Source organism: Callospermophilus lateralis, chromosome 1 (assembly GCF_048772815.1).
Source record: "Callospermophilus lateralis isolate mCalLat2 chromosome 1, mCalLat2.hap1, whole genome shotgun sequence".
Lineage (NCBI taxonomy): Eukaryota > Metazoa > Chordata > Mammalia > Rodentia > Sciuridae > Callospermophilus > Callospermophilus lateralis.
Window position 1 is genome coordinate 93,949,585 of NC_135305.1, and position 23,038 is coordinate 93,972,622.

Sequence of the window (23,038 nt, forward strand, 5' to 3'; positions counted from 1 at the left end):
GTATTAAGAATCTGAAGATCCTTTTTAATACTTGGTCTGAATTGCAGCATCTCCTTCTGGGTCCTGTCTATGCATGGATTTTATGTACAACAGAAAGGAGCCATATAGCAAAGGGTATTGTTACATCCAGTCTTCCTGGGTTATATGGAGCCTGGCACTGCCATTTGTTGACTGTGTGACCTTGACCAAGTTTCCTCCTGTCACTATCCCTGAACTTCCTCATCAGTAATAAAAAAGAGCAACTACCTTATAGGATTATGAATATTAAATGAATTAAAACACAGAATCCTGATCTAGCATGCCTGGCAAATAATAAACATGCAGCAAATATTATTATTGTATTTACCATCTGTAACAACTTATTAAGATTAAAATATAAATTAATATAAATAAAATACTATACATATAAATCATTATAATAGTAATTATTGAAAATCATTTCTTCTTAACCTGAATGAGTGTCTTGTATATTCTAGATATTTGTCCTTTATGTTTAGGTTTTACAAAAATATTAAGCTATGGGGGCTGGGGTTGTGGCTCAGTGGTAGAGCATTCATCTAGCACATGCAAGGCCCTGGGTTCAATCCTCAGCACCACATACAAATAAATTAATTAATTAAATAAACGTATTGTATCCAACTACAACTAAAACATATTTAAAAAAAATATTAAGCTAGTCTCTGTCATCTATCTACTATCTGAAGTTTTCTTTTCCTTAAATAGAAAATGCTTAATTTTGTAGTCAAACTTTTGTTTTTTAAATTTTTATTTTGACTATATGCTTTGTGTACTTTGGAGATTTATTTAAGAAAATTTTTCTTCATTTTTCAATATCACAAAGATATTTTATATTTCTTTTTATATTTAATTTCATATTTCCTTTTAATCCTAGGATTCACTTCTGGACTTCCCTGAGTTAATTGCTCCACCTGTCTCCTATTTACTTATTCAGCACACTTGTATGTAAGAACCTAGAGGGATACAAAATATAAATATTCATAGACAGTTATTCATGCAGTGGGGAAAATAGAGAGCTGTATAAAAGATTTCACATTTACTCTACACGCGTTTAGAAGGTCCAGCAGATGAGGGCACAGGAGTGAGCCTGGGGAAAGGATAGGTTGAGGAGATGCCCTTGTGCTGTGCCCTGGAGTGATGGGGATTGGAGGCAAATATGAGAAGGGGTCACATTCCAGGAGAGGGTGTTCTCCACAGGGTGAGCATCTGTATAGCCTTCCGGAAGCAGAAGATAAATACTGGCAAAGATATGGAGGCTTTCAAGGCCAAGTAGTGGCACTGGGATCCAATATGACATATAGCATCCACCATGTGTGTGAGAGGGAAAGACCAGGAGGGTAGTAGTGACATCCCCACTTCAGTGTTAGGTACTAAAAATGGGTGGAGTGGGACAAACCAGGAAGACAGGAAGTAGGGAGATGAAGGTGACAAGAAGTACTCAAACCATCTTCTCTAGAGGTGGGAAGGAACCTTACCAGATCAGGTCACAGAAGCCGAAGTGTAAGGTGGCACGATGTGTTGAGGGAAGAAACAATGGCAGGGGTTTGACCTCTGGCAAATGAGGCACAAGAGAGCTCCCTAATCTGAAGGCCTAGGTTTCTGAAGAATGGGGAGCCCCTCAGTGGTGCATTGGGCACAAGGTTTTTGTCTTATAAATTGTGTCCCAGGTACAGTGAACTGACACTTAGCAAAACTTGACAAACATTTAATGAGCAAATTAAGATGTGGAGTTGGAGGCAATCACTGATCCCTCTAAAGGAACATGCCTTACACAGCTGGAATACAAACAGAAGGGTAGAGGTTGATATTGTCCCACCCCATGTCCCACTCCCAGCACCCACAGAAAACAGGAAGAAAAACAAGCAAAAGTGACAGACAGGAACAATCCAAAAGGTAAGGAAAATTAGTATCTTGGAGTCTTGGGAAGAGTTTGGAGAAGTGTGAGAGCATTGCCAAATGCTGCAGAAATCACTTGCTGGTCACTGGTAGGTTTGTGCAGAGCAGAGGAAAACAACACAGGGTTAATATTTATTGATGGGGAGAGGGTATAAGAGTATCATCAGTGTGGCAATATCCTCCCACATTGGGCTGGATTCACACAGCACAGATTCTCTAGTACTAACTGCAGACACACCCTGAGTTTACAGCTGTAGGGAAGGAGAGATAAGCATGCACCCCAGCCCAACCTTCAAGAACCAGACAACCCAAGTGTTTGACCTGAGATCATAAGGGACTGGAAATTAATTGAATTTTAGACAATGAAGAGAAAGTTTAGATTTCCTTGGAAAAAGCTTCAAGGGACCCACCTGGCCTTTCTCTTAATTTGCATAGATTTAATAGCTGTGTCACAATTAACTTTTACACCGAAAAAGCAGTATGGGTTACCATTAAGCAATCTTTAAAAAGTATAACCAGTGAGTCATGAATATTGGGGTGGACTATTCAGCTTATTCAAGCGTAGTTTGAATAAGCTTTTGTGAACAATTGATCAAACCTTTGCCATGCACTTTGAAGAATAGTGCTAGGGAACAGCCAGGTTGGCTCCATCCTGGTGCTCCAGAACAGGAGTCTTAAATCAGGTCTAAGACAGGGTCAAGGGCTATATGAAGGGTGAACAGAAACATGTGGCTCTCGATTTTCAAATTTTTACCAAGAGAATATTAGTTGTTGTCTTCTCCATGCAGCTACCAAATGTCCAATTCCATTTCTTTGAGTCTGGGAAGAGGCCACAATGGTGGGAAGACAGTAGCTACAGCATCACATGGCAAAAGGCTGCCAGCAGATTGCCAGCTGCTCTTCTCCTAAGTCCCCCACAGAATGTCTGCAAGGTTTCTCACTGGGTTCCAAGTCAAGAACAGAAGGCAAGCTTTTAGTTAGGCTCCTTTGAAAAACTAGTGGAGTTCTAGCAAGGCCAATCTGTTGACCAGTCTATTTCTAAGGCTTCAAGGTGTTCAGCCATGCAATTTGTGTATTATAAAGTACTGAGCCTCAATCACTTTTAAATTCATGGTTTCTCATATTTTTGTTTGTAGTTTCCCAAAGGTGCTTCTAGTAATGGGCCACCAGACTGGGACATGGGCCATGCTGGGATTTTTCTAATAGCCTGAGTAAAGGTTTCTTTGTGAGCATTCAGAATTCTGAACCTGCACACTCTGTCTTGCAGCTCCAGATATGATGCGTGTGGTCTTCTGGCTGACTCCAAAGCTGTCCTAGCTTTGTCTGGAAGAGCAGGCTCTGATGGAAGACACAACAATGTGGCATATGACCTCTTCCTGTTGCAGGGGCTGTGGTTACCCTGAGATATCAATAAAAGTTCAAACTGCCAGAGGACTTTGTTTTGCAGTTATTCATATCACACAGGTTTAAAAGCAATAGGTAGTATTGGTAGGAATGCCTGGTAGGTCCATTTTTCTTAAGAAGTACAGGCTTTCTTTATCTAAGAATTATTTGGATGTTTGCATGCCATTAGGCTTGTAAGAGGAATCTTAAAATATAGAGAACAGGCTCAGATTGGGCTTCCTGCGTCCAGCCCATTTGGTATAAAACATAGCTACAGGGCTGGGGATATAGCTCAGTTGGTAGAGTGCTTATGTCACATGCACAAGGCCCTAAGTTCAATCCCCAGCACCACCAAAGAAAAAAATATAGGTACAAACTTGCCAATATATGGACAATGTGTCTACAATGTGTTGGTGGCTTGGGGACTCACACATCCCTTTGAAAATCCACTTCTATAGAAAAGAGCATTCACTCTACATCAGAGGCCATTTCTGCAGAATAACACTAAACCACCTGCTTCTCCTGAATTTTCAGTATAGTGGGAATTCTTGGATGTTGGCAATTCCTGAGACAAAGAATCTGATTATTTAGTGTTTAAAAACTCCAAAGGTATTTAAAAAGAATCAGGAACATGTCATCTTGGACAAACATGTTAGATTCACCTAGGTAGGTTAGGAAATTCAGGACAAAACTTATCTGGGTCATGTTTATCAAACTGTGCATTGGCAGGGACACTATGGGCAGAAGTACAACAGGAATTTCAGCATAACTGCTCCAGGAGATGTGGCAATTATCTTCGTAGAACATGAGGTGCATATTATTATTAGAACACATTTTTCAGTCTTGACTTTTAGCATCCCTTGTGCAGTATCCATATTACAGGCATTCTATTATGAACCTCACACTGCTGCATTTCTCTTGCTAAATCAACAGCCATGCTTCTGGGCTGTGGCATGCTATTTTCTTGCAACTAAACCAGAATTTATGATGACCCATCTTCCCTGAAAATTAGCCCTTTGAAAAACCATGGGTCAATAATAACAATTTCCCTATTAATACTTAAAGCATCAAATTCAGTAATCTACCAGGAGAATTTGAACCATGAATCAGAAATAATTACCACACTTAAAAGTCTAAGAATGCACATTCTTGGTTAGCCTGGACTGTGTACAGAATTATGTTAGAGGAGAAGCGTCAATAAAAATGAAATGTTTTTATAAGAATCCTCTTCTGGTAACAATGGCCCCGTGAATTGACTTTTCTATTCTACTGGATTAAATATTTTATGTACCTACAAACATAAACATGCCAGAAAGAAAAGTGACCAAAAAAAATGAGGCTGGCATGGAAAGAAATTGCTGATTATGAAAGTTGTAAGATTGTCAGTGATTCACAGACTGGGGTTCCACAGCCAGCACCTTTAAGGTGTCTCCCTCCTTAGCTGTTATTTGTGCTCTAGTAATTGCTGATTATCAGGGAACACTGAATGACCAGCAATGACTGGAATGAAGGGGGAGGGGAAGAGACAAGGAGCTATGGAGCACAACCCAGGAGGAACAAGCATAATTCTGCACAAATAACAACTCCAATATAAATTGTTTCAAGTAGTGTGTCCAACTGGAAAAAGGATTTTGGGTTTTTTGTTTGTTGGTTGATTGTTTGTTTTTTAAAAAAAGACTCATAAAAAGGAATTAGGGTAATTGTTAGAGATTACCAAAGGTTTATTTGGAATGACACAGCATGGAAAACATAATTATTACAGATGATTTGTGGATACAGCATACATCACCTATTTTCTTTTAGGACAATCTGTGAAGATGAATTGCATAAATATAAAGATGTGGGAATATATAGGAGCTATTTTAAATGGGTTCTTTGGGGAGGGATGGATTAATATGCCCCTCGTCTAGCCATTCTGGTAAAGGCAGAAGTGAAGACCACTTAGCTGCTCGTCCTGGACTAACCTTGCTCTAGCCACAGCAGCTGGACAGCTGTGTAATCGGGCCCTGCTTTCTCCAGAGGGGCAGCAGCTTGGACGTGCTATTTGTCATTTCATCTTGAAAACTGCACATGACAAACACAGATACTGTTGACTGTTTTGGCAATGGGATGGCTGGTTTTGCCCTGAGGCAAAACTGCAACTGTAATGCCAGACAGAATAAGAGCAATGCATGTATCAATGACACTCGAAAGGCAAAGAGCTACAAAGGAAAGGAAAGAAAGCAACTATGCATATGTAGCCTTCTGCATACACATAGATCCAGCAGTCATGGGAACTAGCTCATGTGACTGTGTGTCTGTATATATATGTATATGTAGGTGTGCTGAAAAAGACCATTGAGAACATTTGCAGCAGTTTAGTTTTAAACACAGTAAACTTGAAAGGGAGAGAATAAGATAATCTTGTACTACAGGACAATTCATCACATCTTCTGCAGGGCAGCCACTGGATACCGTACACTTGGTGCAGAGAAATTAAGGTCTGGTCTGGAGAAAGCTACTTTAGAATTGGTGGGAGGGGAATCAAGTACAACAGTGTCCACAGTTGGGACAAAGCACAAACAAACCTGTAATCGACCACGTGGGAACTGAGTGAGGGTTTTTTCCTTAATTCGCATTTGTTTTCCTCTTACACCTTTTGCACACATGCTCTACCGAAGGTCTTGCCCAGCTTTGTCTGGCGTCAGTCTGGAAATCGTTAAGAGTGTAATAGCAAAAGTGAACTCCTTGGGATTTTGCGAAGGTTTAAAAACCCAGTCATTGAGCTCTTTCGGCAATACTCGCAGCCCTACTCCAGGCGTCGAGTGAAGTTCTCTGGAAAGAGGCCTTTGTAGGTGGCCAGGTCTCTGTACTGCAGCCAGTCTGACTCCTTCACTCCCACCAGCCAGCCTGCGTCCTGCAAGACAAGGACAGCCTTTCAGGGTTTCATTAACTACCAGAAGCATGTGTACTTCCAAGGACTAATATGTGATTTGCTGAATTAGTGTTGTGGTTCTGCCCTGATGTCATGGTACATGTGAAGTGGTGGGATATGACCAGTGGGAAAGCAAATAATTCAGGAGTGAAAGAAAAAGAATGAACATTTGAAATTATTTATTTACTCTATAGGGTTAATTGAATTAACATTCTAGTTTTGTATGATGGCATAGTGAATTGACGTCATCTAGATCATAGCATGAGAATAAAGAATACATGGTGTTCAAGGAATATTTGGGTCCCAGTGTACTGAGACTTAAAAGGACTCCTGGGGAAGGCTACAGAAAGTTTGTATTTCACCCTGAGTCACTAGTTTTCAGGAAGAGTCTCTGCTCCATATAAGCCCATATAAACATCATATGAGCCCAATAAACACTCTATCCAGCACATAACATAGACTAAAAGTTACATATGTACTGCCTGATTTTGTTGTTGTTGTTGTTGCTGCTGCTGCTGCTATTAATGCCTGATATTTCAAGTTTATATAAACTACAAAGCACTTTAATATTGTTATATTCATATTGGAGATATTCATATATCCTTTATAAATTAACATTTTTCTGTCATATAGGAGGAAAACCATTATCAAAATAAAAACTTTAAACCATAGAAAGGTTCAAGAACCCATCCATGGTTGGCTTACAAAATGGGAGAGTATACTTAAAACCGAGAAGCAGAGGCCACTGTCTGCCTTTGGCCTTCAGCAGGTAAGCAGAGCCCCGCTGGACACAGTGGAGTTGGAAGCATGCAGACTGAGACTGAATGAAGTGAGACTAGTGGGAAATGACTGTCTTTATTATGTTAACCAGCGCAGGAAAAGATCCCACTTAGGATGAAAGATGGCCAGATTTAATCTGAACCAATCCCCAGCACAGTTCAAGTACATCAGATAAAATGAGGTCTCAAAAATTAAATAAAGAAGCTGAATACATTCCCTTTTGATATCATCTGAGACTATAAATTGATGCTGCCATATAGACAAGAAATATAAGCACTTAGATAGGCCAATTTTTGAAGGCAGAAAAAAAGAAAAAATACTGAGAAAAAAAATGACCCAATAAAATAACTGATAATATTCTTGCTGATGAGGAAAAGTGCCTCTTTAAAATTATGGTGCCGTATATGTGAAGGACAAAGTCCTCCTTAAAGTAAAAGATGGTAACTAAATATTTTCTAAACCTCTAGTATGCAATATAAAAGGTCATTTCCCCCCACACAATTGTCTATATTTGCCTTTATTTATAGTTAGTAAAAAATCTAATGGGGGCCAAATAGAGTCAAGCATTTTAAAATTGGTTCAATAAAGAAAAAAAAAAAAAAGCCAAACACTTCCAAAAACCCATAATCAAGATATATTCCAACATATATATTCTGAAATAAAACTTAAATCTCAAACTGAAGAATATTAGCTAATCCCAAATCTTAGTTAAGAAAAATTAGATTTTTCCTTATTTATTAGATTTTCCTTATTAATTTCCTTAACTGCTTAAAAGATGTGGTAGACAAGGATTTCCCATTCTGATAATGGGAGAATAATTTCTATTAGATAAATGATTCTGCAAAGAATAATTAGAAATACTAGAATAACTCTCTCTACATGCACATGTATATATGTGTGTATCTATATATATAAATCTATCTATATATTTGTTATAAAATATGTAACATAAAATACAAGTCTACACAGGTAGGCACAGTGCTGCACATCTGTAATCCCAGCAGCTCAGGAGGCTGGGGTGGTATGATCGAAAGTTCAAAGCCAACCTCAGCAAAAGTGAGGCACTAAGCAACTCAGTGAGACCCTGTTTCTAAATAAAATACAAAATAGGGCTGGAAATGTGGTTCAGTGGTTGAATGTCCATAAGTTCAATCCCTGGTACCCCCACCCCCCCAAAAAAAAAACACTACAAGTGTACATATAATGAGGTAGGCATTAATCAAGGGCACAACTCTTCAAGGAGTGCAGCAGGTGAGACCTAAGCTGATCCTGTCCTCAGTCCATGTGACATAGGGCATTCGAAAGAAAGAGTTTAGGGCTGCTGGAGAAATTGTACATTTATAGGCAGATAGATTGAAAAGAAGGGAGCCATGGTGGGGTCCCCAATTATGCAGAGGCACTTCTTGAAATCCTTGGCTGACCCCCAAGCTTGCCTGCATAAGGCGTACTCCAAGAACCATGGAGGAAAACAATAGCAGAACTCGGCTGAAAAATCGAGTAGAGATTTAGGCATTGCAAATGGAGAGTGCATGGGGTTTGGAGTTTGCATTCCAGCAAATTAAAAGTATTAATAAGGCCTATGGATTTTCTATTGAAATCCCAGGAATCCAGGACTTAGACATAAAATGTCCCAGGACTAAGAATCAATGCTAACTAAAGGCACCCAACCTTAACAGTATAAAACCAACTTCCACAAATTAAAGGTAATTATGCAGTGATTTAAATACCTGCTAGAACAAAAATAAACAGAATATAGTCATTGGAGATTATCTACCTCTATGATCAGTATTAATATAAATATTATTACACAGAAGGAAAAAACAAAAAAGATGGCTCTAAAGATAAAAGGCAATCAATGTAAATACGCCCTGAAGTGGTAGGTATTAATCATTTGAAATTATCAGTAAGCAATTTAAAGCAGTTATTATAAATATTGTCAAGAACCTAAATTGAAAGACAGTGATAACAAGAAAACAGATGGGAAATCTTGGCAAAGAAATGGAAATTATAGAAAAGAACAACAAAGAAATGTTTGAACTGTATAAGCATAATATCTGAAACAGAAAAGTCACTGGGTTAGCTTAACAACAAATTCAAAGCAGCAAAGAAAGAGTCATGGTACTAGAAGACAGATAACAGAAATCATGTAACGTGACTACCATAGAAAATATATATCAATCCCTTCCCACTGCAAAAAAACAACAACAAAACCAGAATCTTAGACATGAAGAACATGGACATAGAATAATTGGAAATCCAGAAAAAAAAAGAATGAGACTGAAAAAAATTAAAAGAAATAATAGCTGAAAGTTTTCCAAATATAATGGAAAAAATCAAGTTGCAAGTCTAAAAAGCTCAGTGAGCCCCACGTATGAAATCATACACAAAAACACCACCTAACCACAGTATAGTCAAACCAGTGCAAACCAAACACACAGAGAAATGTGTCATGGAAGTTACACTGTACATTGAAAAATAATATTAAACAAATCACTTCTGATTTCTAATTATAAATAAGAAAGACTGTAAAACAATGAAACAACAATTAGAAGACTTAAAAGAAAAAAAGTCAAATCAGAATTCTTCCCCTTATGAAACTATCTTTAAAAATGAACACAAATGAAGACAATTCCAGATAAACAGAAGCTGACAAGATTTGTTGCCAGCAGATCAGTACTTTGAGAATTGTAAAGGAAGTTTTTCGACCAGAAAGGAAATGAAAATAAGTAAAAACTCAATTTATCATAGGGAATGAAGAACACTAGAACTAGAAAACATGTTGGTAAATAGAAAAGATGGGTTTTTAAAAATTTTATTTCTTTAAAAATTAATTTATAGGGATGGGATGTAGTTCAGTGGTAGAGTGCTTGCCTAGCATGCATGAGGCTCTGAGTTCAATTCCTAATATCTAAATAAATAAATAATAAAAATTTAAAAAGGTTAATTTATGGTGAATGTAAAACAAATATAAATCTATATAATGGAATCTTTAATGTTTTTGCAATGGTTGATGTTTTGCCTATATTAATAATTATGCTTTGTTACTTTTTATGGAAAAGTCTTTTTAAGATTTTAATAATAACAGTGTTAATCCTTTCAAGGAGCCAACTTTTGGCTAAATGAACTGTGTTTTATGTTTTGTTTTATTGCATTCATTTGTGAAATTATTTTTATTTTTTTCCTTCCTTCTATATGCTTTCTGTTCAACTTGACCCTCTTTCATATTCTTAGGCTTAAAACTAAGAATCAATGATAATTATCATTTTTTTAATTTACACTATTATTTCTGTGACCCATGAAATATTTAGAAGTGCATTTAAAAAATTTTAAGCATTGGGGGCTTTCATTATTTTTGTTAAATTCTAATCTTATTGTGGCAGAGACTCTGGGTGCTTGACCAGCCCCTGATTTATGTTGGAGGCAGGTGTCATCACCAAAAGAAAGAACAAAAGGTTGGAGCTGTATAAATCTTAATTTCAAAACCTGTGGTAGTCAACTTTACTTTTTTTTATGGCAAGGACTCTCTTATCTCTTTAGAAGTAGAATGGAAGTCATAGATCTTTGCTCCAGAAAAACATGTTCAGAGACCCATGGATATACCTCTTTCAAGAGTCCACAAATCATGAACAGGAATAAAACGGGAGTTCCCAGCACCTTAGTATCAGACCAGTCTACTAGGAAGGTTTTGGAGGTCGCTGTTTGTTCTGTAATGGGATTTCTTTTAAGGCGGGGTATAATTTAAACATTACAATAATGCAGAGTTGTGAGGGTACAGTTCAACTAATTTTGACAAACATACCCACACCCCATCACAATACCTAGCATTTCCATCTCCCCAGAAAGTTCTCCCCTGTTCTTTCCCAGTTAACCTTCAGCCCTCGGGGTTGAAGGGGATTTTGAAGAGGATTTACAAGCAAATCTGTATTTCTTGAAGAATGCTATCATGACATCCCTAGGAATGGTCATAGAATAAGAAAAGGTCATTTAATTGCATACAAATGAAATCATGCAAAAGAACCAGGAAGGGTGTCCTTAAAAAGAAGCTAATGGTGTGCTGCGGTCCAAAGCCCTAAGCCCTTTTCAGAATTGGACTGCAGCATCTTAGAGAACAGAAGTGTTTTTAGGAAGTCACTGTGTCCTACTGTCCCTCAGGAAAAAACAAGGTGGCCGGAAGCATCTTCCAACCTTTTACCTGGTCAGCTTCTGAATCCGAGGGGACCACCAGCACCACGTCACCCCTTTGTAGGGTAAGTTCATCTGAATTTGCTGCCTCAAAATCATGTAGTGTTTCCACCTGCAAAAGATTTAAAGAACTGATTAATTTTAGAAAGAAGAGATGTAAAAGCATGGTTTCTTAGTCAGATGATAAGCAGGCACGCCTAGAAGCATTCTTCAATGGGATAAAAAGATGAAGATACAGACAGGGTTTGATGTGAGGTGTCCCCCAAAGGTTCATGTGCTGGAGGGTTGGTCCCCAGTGTGGTGGTATGAGAGGGAAGGGAACTTTTAAGAGGTGGAATCTAGCAGGAGGTCATTAGGGCAACTCCTTCAAAAGGGATTAATGTAATTCTCATAGGACCCTTGTTAGTTTTGTAAGAGGGTTATTATAAAAGAATAAAACTAGTCCTTTCCCATGCTCTGGTTTCCTGTCTCATCATGTGATTTCCTCCTACTTCCCACAATACCATCTGCCATGTGATACAGCTGAGGGCACCCTTCCCAGAGCAGGAGTCATGCTCTTGAACCTCCAGAACTGTGAGCTACATAAATCTCTTTTCTTCATAAAGTATCCAGTCCTGGGTATTTCATGATAGTAATAGAAAAGAGACTAACACACACTCCAAGGAAAAAGAAGACCTCTAAAGACAAAAAGGAAATACTATTGTTGTTTACTTAATACCCTTGATTCTTACTGACTTATATGAACTTCTATGAGGCCATTTGCAATGTATATTTAGTAATGTAATGCCCCTGAAATAGCTAAGAATATTCTATTATTTACTTTTTAACTCATCATCTCTTTTTTAAAGACTTTCATATTATAATCACTGATGCTTTATTATATTTTGTTGTTTAACTTGAACTAAAAATGCTCTGCTGAAAGTTCCTCTAACTCTGGCTTCTGTCAAATAACTAAAAACTATCACTTGCATATTATATAGGAATTTTTATTTAATTAAACACTCTGATCAATTTCTTTTTAAATAATATTGATCATTTTTCTGCCCTACCATGACAACCTGTTTTCCTTTATCCCTTCAAAAAATGTCTCTTTAAAATCATATTATTGTAATGCAAAATAAATAAATGAAATAATTAAAAAATAAAAATAAAATAAAATGAAAGCCAAAAAATAAATAAAATAAAATCATATTATAGAAAAAAAGCAAAAAAGCTGGGCATGGTGGTGCATGCCTATAATCCCCGCAGTTTGGGAGACAGAAGCAGGAGGATCACAAGTTCAAAGCCAGCCTCAGCAACTTACTAAAACCCCAGAATAAAAAAAAATTTAAAAAGTGGGACTGGGAATGTGGCTCAGTAGTTAAGTGTCCTTGAGTTCAACCCTCAGTACAAAAAAAAAAAAAAAAAGAAAGAAAAAGAAAAAAGAAAGAACAACGTAATGAACATCCATTACCCCATCTCCCAGCTTGAATGACTATACAGTCCTGGCAATTTAATTTCTCTCATGTCCCTCTCCTAAAACTTATCCATGAGATTAAATAACATGCTTTTAAAACATATATTTTAAAGAATCATAAAATAAAAGAGCTAGAAATTCTATACACAAAATTAACTCCTCTGATCACAAAACTGATGCTTAGAGAGGGGTTAAATAAAGTGTCTACGTTATACCAGTCGGCAAGGAAGCCAAGGATGGCTCTGCCTATCTTGGCCTTGCCTGGCACATGACTTTCTTGCCTTCTTGTGCTCTAGTTAAAACACAACACAGCTAGACACAGCCCCCTAACCTGCAGAATTCTCCATATTCATATATTTATAAATATAGAATACCCATACCACACCCACTTGAGGTAGCAAGGCAGCCATTACCTTCTAAAGGAGAACATTCCACTATTTAATGCTACCCCATGAATACATGCAAATTTAATACTCTTTAAAGGCAAAAAAAAAAAGCTGTATTTTGAAATATAAAACCAACTTACAGAATTAAAAGTTCCTAACCAGGTTCTATTAGAGAGCCTTATCTGCCTTTAACACTTGGCTTATGCCAGGGTTTTTAAGCAACTGCTCATTTTGCAGGTTGAGGACCATGGAGTTTATGAAGACTATAAGTAGCCTCTCTGGGAAGAACCTTCTTCCCATTAATGCAGGCTCCCATTTCTTCTTTTTCACAGAAACCTATTAATATCTTCATTCATTTGAGAATATTTATTGCTCCCTACTGTTATGCACTAGTGCTTCTTGCTTCTGGCCCTGATGATCCCTTTGGGGAGCACCTTGGTAAACAGGTGACATGGAGGAACTGGTCTGAGCCACGCTGGACAGTCAGGCTGGGGGAAATTAACCCCTTTATCATCTACGGGGAGTGCCCTGTAGTGAACTTCTCATTTATTATTCTTTGCTAAAATATGGAAAGTATTACTGTAGTTTTTGCTTTTTCTGCAGCATAGAACAGCCATTTTCCAAGGTGAGTTGAGGTGAAGGAAAGCAGTTTGGAGAAAAAACAATATTACTGAAAAAAGTACAGGTAACATATCAAAACACCAAAAGTTTGTTGAGATTGAAGAAGGGTTGAGGCAAAGAAAGGACAAATGACCATGAGGTTACAACAGGAAGACCTTGTAGAGAAAGCCAGGAGGCACTTCCGGAGAGGCCTCCCCTGCAGATGCAAATTGATCAGCAGCACCAGCTGGTGTGGGAGGCAGGGCTTGAGAGTCCTCCGGGGGCTTCTGTTCCATGGCCAGCTCTGGCGTCTCACTGGTGGGGCCCAGAGGAGCCACATCCTCAGTGGCCTCCTTAGTCTCTGCAGCCAGGGTCATTTCATGTTCTCCTTCCCCTTCGTTGTTGGAGGCGGGCTCAATGACAACAGAAGGGATGACCTTCTCCTGGGGGAAGAAGCAGGCAGTGGTGTCAAGCAGAGCCTGAATAACAATAAATGCAGTCACTTATACTTCCCTGCCCCACTATCCACCTGCTGTTCCCTCAGCCCAGAAGGCTTTTGAACTTTGGGCCTCTGTCTTGTACCTTGGCTTCCTTTCTGTCTCTTCTAAGTACTAAACCCTCAGTGGGATTCATGCTTTGATCCTTGAGCAGTCACACAGCTTGGTAAGTCCGTGGAATTGGGAGGAGGGATGGAGACTGAAGGGGAAGAAGGTGTATCATGTGGGGTCAGGGAATAACCCTGAGCAGGAAATGCCAGGAAGGATTCCATGCTGGCTGATTTCACTTTTGCAGCAGTCCATTGCTGTCCCAATCACAGGAGCTGTGCTGTGTTGACTTTATGTGCTGCTCTGTAGCACTGATGGATTGGGGCTAGCTCCAAATCCATGTATGTATTTAACAGCCCACATTTGAACATGGAACCTATGGATAGGCCCTTGGTAAAAGAAGCGTGCTGGTGATTCTGAGGCACTCTTCATAAGCACAAAAGAGTAACAATACTAATATAATTTTGTAACAGTTGGCTTCCCTGTATAACAGCTGCTCCTTTATAGTTGAAAAAGAAGGAGTCTAGCCATTATCCTGCTAACCTATGAATGATTTCACCATCTTAGCTTCCTACAGGTAATCATCAAATGAAACAGGAAGTAGAACAGAAACTGTCCCCTAAAGCCTGGGTCCCTAGTACCAGGAGGATGTCAATAGGACCCAAAGAACCAGAATGATAACACGCCTCTGGTCCAGGAGCCTGACTAAATATACCAATGTCTATCTTTGCCCTCCCTGTTTTGTTCTTCCCTATTTAATCTCAATGCTTCTGGGAAGCAGCAGGCAAGACAGAATAGCTATCTTCCCAGTTTGGCCAAATTGCAATGAACTAATTTTTCTTTTTTATATTATTCCTGATGAGAGTGTGGAAACAATTCTAGCCTGTTGGGACCCCCAGATGTAAGCCCCTGACCTGGGACTCCAGTGACAATTTCACTAGTGATATTGATTTTTCACTATGTGCATGACACTGGGCTAAGCCCTTTATGGGCATTTACTTACTCCTTAAAACAGACTATTGTTCTATTCTGTTCTCTGGTCTGGTCTTCCCAGCATTTTTCTTTCTTTCTTCCTTCCTTCCTTCCTTTCTTTTTCTTTTTTTTTTTTTTTTTTTTTGGTACCAGGGATTGAAGTCAGGGACACTCATCCACTGAGCCACATCCCAAGCTCTATTTTGTATTTTATTTAAAGATAGGGTCTCACTGAGTTGCTTAACACTTCACTTTTGCTGAGGCTGGTTTTGAACTTGTGATCCTCCTGTCCCAGCCTCCTGAGCTGCTGGAATTACAGGTGTGCACCACCCTACTGGGCCACCATTTTCATTTTCTTTATTATCTATGCTCCATTCCTTTCTTCTATCACTTTATTCCAGTTTCCTTTTCTCCTTTCTTTTTTTCCCATATTTTTATTAGTGCATTTTAGGTGTACATACTGATGGGATTTGTTGTTACATGTTCATACATGCACATAACAACAATATAATTTGGCCAATATCATTCCCCAACACTAACCCCCTTCCTCCCTGCCTCCCACCCCATGGTTCCTTTCCTCTACTGATCTCCTTTTGATTTTCCTGAGATCACTGCCCTCCCCTACCTTTCTTTTTCTTTTTCCTCTCTAGCTTCCCATATGGGAGAAAACATAAGATCCTTGACCTTCTGAGTTTGGCTTATTTCATTTAACATGATGGTCTCTAGTTCCATCCATTTTCCTGTAAGTGCATAATTTTATTTCTTTTTGTGGCTGAATAAAACTCCATTGTGTATAAATACCACATTTTCTTTATCCATTCATCCATTGATGGATATCTAGCCTGGTTTCATAGTTTGGCTATTGTGAATCGTGCTACTGTACGTATGGGTATGCATGTATCATTTATTTTTCATCGTCCTATGGTTAGGCCCCATCAGCGATAGGCACTAGGGACCCGTGTGGAACCGGCAGATATCAAGTGGATGCTAGGACCATTCTTTCTGAGAATTAAAGGATATGTACTGTTTTGATGGAATGGTAACTTACAAGATGGCTACAAACCCATTCCATGTGCAAAGCATTATCACCATTAACCCCCAGATGGAGCTCTCCAGCCAGCACTGTCTGCCCATAGGATCTTTCTTGAGGATACTGACCTGAGGCACTGCTGCTTCTGTCTCTGTTGGTTGAGGCCTGTCCTTGTCTGTAACCTCTGTGGTTTCAGTATCAGTTTTGGCCTCCTCTAGACTTCCTCCCTCTTCAGCAGGAAGAGCTACCTTCTCTGCCTCTGCTTCCTCTACCAGGGTCCCCTCGGCTGGTAAGATGGTTCCTGCAGCCATATCCGCGTCTGTTCCAGGGATCTGTAAGGCAGAAACAAAATAGGGCATGTCTGAGTCTTCTTGGGCTTCCCACTAGGCCTCAAACTTTCCCTACCTCTTTTCTCCCCTCTGTTGAAGCTCATGAAATTTCAAAGCTTGCTGTGTGTAATGTACAAATCCCAGGATTTTGGTGCAGTACAGTCTGATATCAGATCATCAAAGCTGTCTTCTTCCTGAGTCCCCATCAATTTGACATTGCTCAGCTTTCCCTGCAGTAAGGTGTAGCAAATGGAGTTTAAATGGAAGTGACAGGTCATTCCTGAGACACTGCTTTTAAGGTGTGCATGGCCTCCCCTTCACAAGCTATTTCCATTTTTCTTGACTGAAAGCAGAGGTTACTGAATGAGGGAGGGTCATCCAAGTCATAAGTCCCAATATCTGGGTCATAGAGGAAAGTCACATAGCAAAGCAGCCTCATCATGCAACATTACAATTTTTTTTTTAAATTGCATTTTAGTACAAATTTTCAAATTTTGGGGGGAAAGTTTCCAAAGTTAAATCATTCTCAGGGAAAAAAAGGGAGGGTTTCTCAAATAGATCTCCTGACTATGATGGAAAAATAATTTTTGTAATCAAATATATGTTAAAATAATCCAAACCTCTGTAGAGTTGTATGTGGGCCAGAAAAACATCAAAATCATATTTGGGGTCTTTACTGGAAGAATCAAAATAGAAAAAAGTTTTAAGGAGTATTAAAAACTTGCAATAATAAAATAAAGGAAGTGTAATCAAAAGTTTTAATTTTGAACAAATTTGTTTGGAGTATAACTCTTTAATAAGATTCTGATAACATCCACTTGGCAGACCTGATTTGAGGGGTTCAAATCAGAAATACCGAGGAAGGATATTAGATTGATCTCATATAATATACCCAGGATACAGATTTCAAACATTGATCTTTTTCGGAGATGTGATTAGCACCAGCTATTCCTTGCCTTTACTGAATAAGTTCTACCTATTTCATTTGATCAAGTCAGGAAAGCTCTAATCTTGGAAACCTCTGAACACTGGAATGGCATGGAGTACACTCTGTGTGGGTATCAGATAGAAAATGAGGGATATAAGCCACACAGCCAACCTGTTATAATGCACTTTCCAAAAGCATCCTCATCAGGCAATATCAGAGTTTTAGAAAACTTCATTTCAGTACAAATTTTCAAATCTTTGTGGAGAATCTTCCAGAAGTTAAATCACTTCCGGGGGGTGGGGGAACCCCTTTTTTCTGCCTCAAACTTACAATAAATTTAATAATAAAAATAACTTGTTACCGAATACCTTTTCTACAATATAGTTTTACATTTATGAAAAAATGTGAATAGCTGTGCTCTTTGTTACATAATGAAGTGCCACTCATATTCTCAGAAATTTTCTTTTCTCTCTCATATAAAAATCTCCTATTATGAGAATTTGGCTTTCATACAAAGTGAGCAGTGACCCAAAATATAGTTACTTGCCAGAACATAGCCTTCATTTCGTTATTTTTCTACCCTGTTATTAAAATACATGAGTTCAGAAAAGTAATTATTTTATGTGAATTGTAAGAGATAATTATTTAAATTGAGTCATTAATGCTGATAATTATTGGAGTAGGTTAATAACTATTTGGGGATTCATATTTTGGTGAATGACTGAAAATTCACATTTAAAAATTTAAGAGAATTACATCTCTTGTTTTACAGAACCATCCATCTTTTTATGGATGTTATTATTGTTGTTGTCAAAAGAGTAATAATCAGATCATAAATTAGGAGTGCATCCTAATTCCCCCCAAAACAATGAACAATTGCTTGTGTATGTGTGTGGTATTGGGAATGGAATACCCAGGTGCACTCTACCACTGAGTTACACCCCCAAATCCTTTAATTTTTTTTTTTCTTAAGACAGGGTCTCACTAAATTGAGAGGGCTGGCCTCAAACCTTCCTCCTGAGTTGTTGGGATTACAGGCATGTGCCACTGTGTCCAATTACTCACAGCTTTATTTTGAGAGAAATCAGCAGACTTTCACCAGAACATTAGAGACCTACCAAAGTTTCTTCCACATTGGAAACCCTTCAAAAAGACAATGTGTAGACAATAAACTTAAAGGCTAAAGTAGTATGTTCACACTTCTGAGTTATTTATGTTTTCCATCTATCACCTATGAGAATCCCAGTGGTTTCAATAGCTTTGAACTAGATGGACTCTAAATACATACAAACTGTATGGATAAACAGAGTGTATGTACCACTACACACACGTACACACACCAACACATAAAGACACATTACTGTAGATCAAAAAGCAGAAATTATGTTATTTCATAGGACACCCCCAACTATACATAAATGCCAAGCACATATTATTAGTAATTAGATTTCTCTGTCCCCTGAATTAACCATACCTCTGTTTAAGTGGATATTTTTCTGTGACTTGATGTGCTGCCAAAAAGATAAATTTTTTAACACATTTCATATAATGCCAATCACTAGTTCATAATTGATCTCTATTCTCTATATATCTACCAATTTGAATCAGATTTTATGTTGCAAGATATACATGTTATCATCCTTCTTTTGCTGAATAATTTAAACAGGGCTTGTTGGCTACACATGCTTTAGTCCTAATGGCATAGTTGCTTTGACTCCAACCACCAGCAGATGGAGGCCAAGGGCTCTGTCTGACTGTTCCTGTGTTCTCAAAGCTAAAAGAAGCACCTCAACAATTGACTTTGTAATAGATAGATAGATAGATAGATAGATAGATAAATAGGTAGATAGAGAGATAAAATGTATATACAGAATTGTGTATAAGAATAGTAACAAATGAAAATCATTAAAATATTGAAATAAATGCTGTCAAATACAAGGTGCTAAGGAAACTGGCACTTTGACTCTAAAGAGGAATAGCCAAATAAATTGAAAAACCTATTTGAAAAAGGAAAGAGAAATTAACCCTCCCACATTTCTTTCTGAGTCCATTAGTAATGAGTTTCCATTTGTCTAGATGCTGTTTAGTACTGCTTTGATTTTACAGGGTTTAAAAACATTACATAAACAGAAGGATTTTTCACTCTCTGTACTTCCCCATAGCTTTCTATTTCTGAGATTGGGTTGATAATCTTCCCTTTCTGTCTGGAATCTGTCCCACAGTTTTTTCTCTCCTCTCAATATTTCCAATGTATATTTACTGACAACAACATTAAAACAAAGCAAAGTAAGACCCCTCCCCACCCTTGCTAAAATTAGGTGTTAGCTCCAGATAAGTAAAGAATGGAAGGGTTTTCGGTCCCACAGTTAACCTTCTTTTATTCTTTTTATTCATCTCACATTTTGACTATTTTTAGATTTAGAAAAGAAAAACATTTTCTACACCCTGCTTGCTACAGTAGATGTTACATCTGCTAGGAAACCTCAGAGATAAATGACTGCTATTTTCTCTTCTAAAAAAATATTACCTAGGAAGACCAGAGGACTGAAACTACTCTAAGTATCTCAAGACTCTGATAGTCAATACTATCCAATTTTTCTCTTCACTTCAAATCTTAAAACACCATCATCCTATCTTCTGCTAACACTGTACTATCTATTGGCTAACTATATTTATGGCTAAAAATATCTAATGCAAAGAGAGACTGAAAAAGTTCTCCCTGACCTTGGATACATGTGGTTTACCATATCCATGAGGTCTATGAGGCACAGGCATCAGAACTACTGCTGACTTGGATATGCATCCCACAGAAGTCACATCTACCAGCACAGAATTATTGGGGAGAGTAAGCTGTGGTTTTCACTATACTATACCATATGGACCTCCCTGTTTTCTTATCTTCTGACTTGGAGGAAAGCAATATGACTATGCCATTCATGCCAAGGTCCTTTCAATACCAATAACTGTGTTAGCAAAATACTCTGGAAGTGGAATGATGGATACAGTACAACAACAGCCTAGGTGTCAAACCTGCAAAGTAGGCAATCCGAATTGGGTGACAGAAACTCCCAGTCCTTCCATGAGATGGCACTCTGAAAGCTAAACCACAAGGACGGAGACCCCAAAACATGTAAGAGTAGTCACAGGCTGTAGGAGAATTTGTGATTGCCAAGGTTGATGTCATCTATTCATTCATTCATTGTTTAGTTGGCAGCATTATCTCTGAACAATACCTAAAAAGCAGCTTGCCAATGTTACTGTTCTAGATGAGGACAACTGAAGATATTCCCTCAACTAAGTATGAAATTCCATATTTATTTATAAGGTAGATTATTTTAACTGAGAATAGGCATATTTCCCATTTTTTTTAAAAAAATGGATATCAGGGATTTAAACATAATAAAAAGAAATAACTCATGATATATTCTATGTATTTTTATTCATGTTGTAATTGTACAGGGGCTAAATTCTTTATTAGGTAACACAGATCGTGTTTTTTATATATTTATTTTTTAGTTTTAGGTGGACACAATATCTTTATTTTACATTTATGTGGTGCTGAGGATCGAACCTAGTGCCAAGTGCATGCTAGGCAAGCACTCTACCACTGAGCCACAACCCCAGCCCCCACAGATCGTGTTTCTTAGAAAAATTATACCAATGGCTAAACAGTCCTTTTATTAATTTTTTATTTAACCATTTGTTTAACAGTTCTTCTACCATTAAATACCAGTTGACTGCCAGTTTTTAAGTATTATAAATGACAAACTGAGAAAGAGCTCTTCAGTTTGTAAACAAATAATTGTACAGCCTACACATTTAAATGATTTAAATACACTGCCATCTTTATTTATTTATGTGTCTCCATGGAAATAGTTTTTAGGTTTACCCAAATATTTTATTGTGAAAATTTCAAACATATGAAATCAAAAGAATCGTATAGCAAACCTTCAAGTACTCACCATCAAGAATCTTCATTTGACAGGTTGCTACATTTGTTTTACCATGTCTTCAACTTATCCATAAAATTGATTGGATTCATCTTTCAGCCAATTGCAATATATCTTCATAAAATGTTTTTGAAAAATTTTATGGAGCATCCACAGACCCTTAACTGCTGTCTTTCTGATGTTTTCATACATGACCCACTACTCACTTGGAGTAGATTACTACAATGTTATTTTTTCTTAACTCAAAACCTATACGTTGCTACAACTTTTGATTGGTGTTGAGAAGTGAGAATATGAGGTCTATCTCATTGTGTTTTTTTTTTGGTAGCACTTTTTTTTTTTATTTCCAATCAAGATGTTTGTAACTTTGTTTTTTAGCTTCCAATTAAATAAAAAACAGTATTCTCTCCTCATTTTGCCTTTTTATGGTGATTTTGTATCATCTACATGCAATAATTCCTTCAACTAGGAAAACTTCAGCTCGAATACTGAAGATCAGGAGCTGGAGAGAGATTCATCAAGTCTTTATACATAACCACCTGATTTGAATCTTCCAAATATAGGTGCCAAAGGATGTAGTAGCATGGGAACAAGAGCAGGCCCCAAGGCCTTGATGCTTTAGAAGGGCAGTGGTATAATCTGGGGGTAGGGGAGGTAGTTTCCAGTTGCCTTGTACCTAGGGTGGGGATGGATTACACTGCCACATATTTCTCTATTTCAGTCTCATTATTATAATTCAAGGAGCCATATGCTTTGCATTAAAGTGTGTGTATTGGGGGGGGAGTCCTGATAAAAGTTAATTTAATTTTTTGTACTTTTTTTAGTGTTTTCAGTTTTCTCATAGTATCCTCAATTTATGCCCTCCTACAATGTATTTCATGTTCTTTAAAATATTCCTGAGTAAATTACATCAATGATAAGTAAAGAAAATAAGATGTGTATATTTCAATTTTTAGCTAAATAATATACTCTTTGATGGCTACAAGACAATTAAGTTAATGTATAGCATCTTCCTGACATTTCTCTTTGTGAGATCCCTGGCTGAAAAAAAAAAAAAAACACTAAATTCCAGGCTTACCAATTTGTCCCAAGTGTAAAGAATAATAATTCTGATGCACAGAGGGCTTCTGCTTGTCAGTTTCTAGATGTGCATTCCCTGTGGGGAAAACTGACATTTACTGTGAATCTATAGTTTTCCAGGTTCCAACTCAGAGGGTTCACATTCATTGCATATTGTTCTCTAACACTCCATTAAAGGTAATCCCATTTTCTAGACAAATTAACTAACAGAGTTTAAGTAATTCACCTAGTCAGTAAGGCAGGATTAGAACATCTGTGTTCTGTGTTTTTCCACACTGATCTGCATCGAGAAGACAATATGCTCCTAAAATTCAGCAGTTATACTGTAATCCTGAGATCTGGAGCACCTCCTTGTACCCTCTGGTTCCTACTGACATCTCCAAACAAGCTGCATTTGATGAAGAATATGAGTGCATCCTTACACACAGCTGATGCAATCACCCACATTCTTGAAATGCCACTCTTTAAAGTAAGATGCATTTTTTAAAAATTCATGTACTATTGGGAAACCTAAGAAACTATGTCATCAAATCCCTTTTTCAACAGGGCAAATTACACAATAAAAAAATGCCAATAAGGTATTAGTTGG

The 23,038-nt window shown here is 37.7% G+C and overlaps 1 protein-coding gene across 8 annotated transcripts in view; it reads right to left on the reverse strand.

Annotated features, from left to right (window-relative positions):
- Window positions 1-6,085: 6,085 nt before the first annotated feature.
- The window catches only part of Amph (amphiphysin), a 211,739-nt gene continuing 194,786 nt past the window's right edge, over window positions 6,086-23,038 (reverse strand). For 4 of the 8 annotated variants that reach the window (XM_076864063.2, XM_076864057.2, XM_076864048.2 and 1 more), the window contains 4 exons: window positions 16,291-16,494; window positions 13,792-14,052; window positions 11,184-11,285; window positions 6,086-6,193 (listed from right to left, as the gene is read on the reverse strand). In XM_076864063.2, coding sequence (XP_076720178.1) covers window positions 6,086-6,193; window positions 11,184-11,285; window positions 13,792-14,052; window positions 16,291-16,494 — 675 coding nt within the window. Of the gene's footprint in view, window positions 6,194-11,183; window positions 11,305-13,783; window positions 14,059-16,290; window positions 16,495-23,038 lie in introns of all 8 variants that reach the window. The other 4 variants (XM_076864053.2, XM_076864061.2, XM_076864067.2 and 1 more) reach the window with 3 other exon arrangements.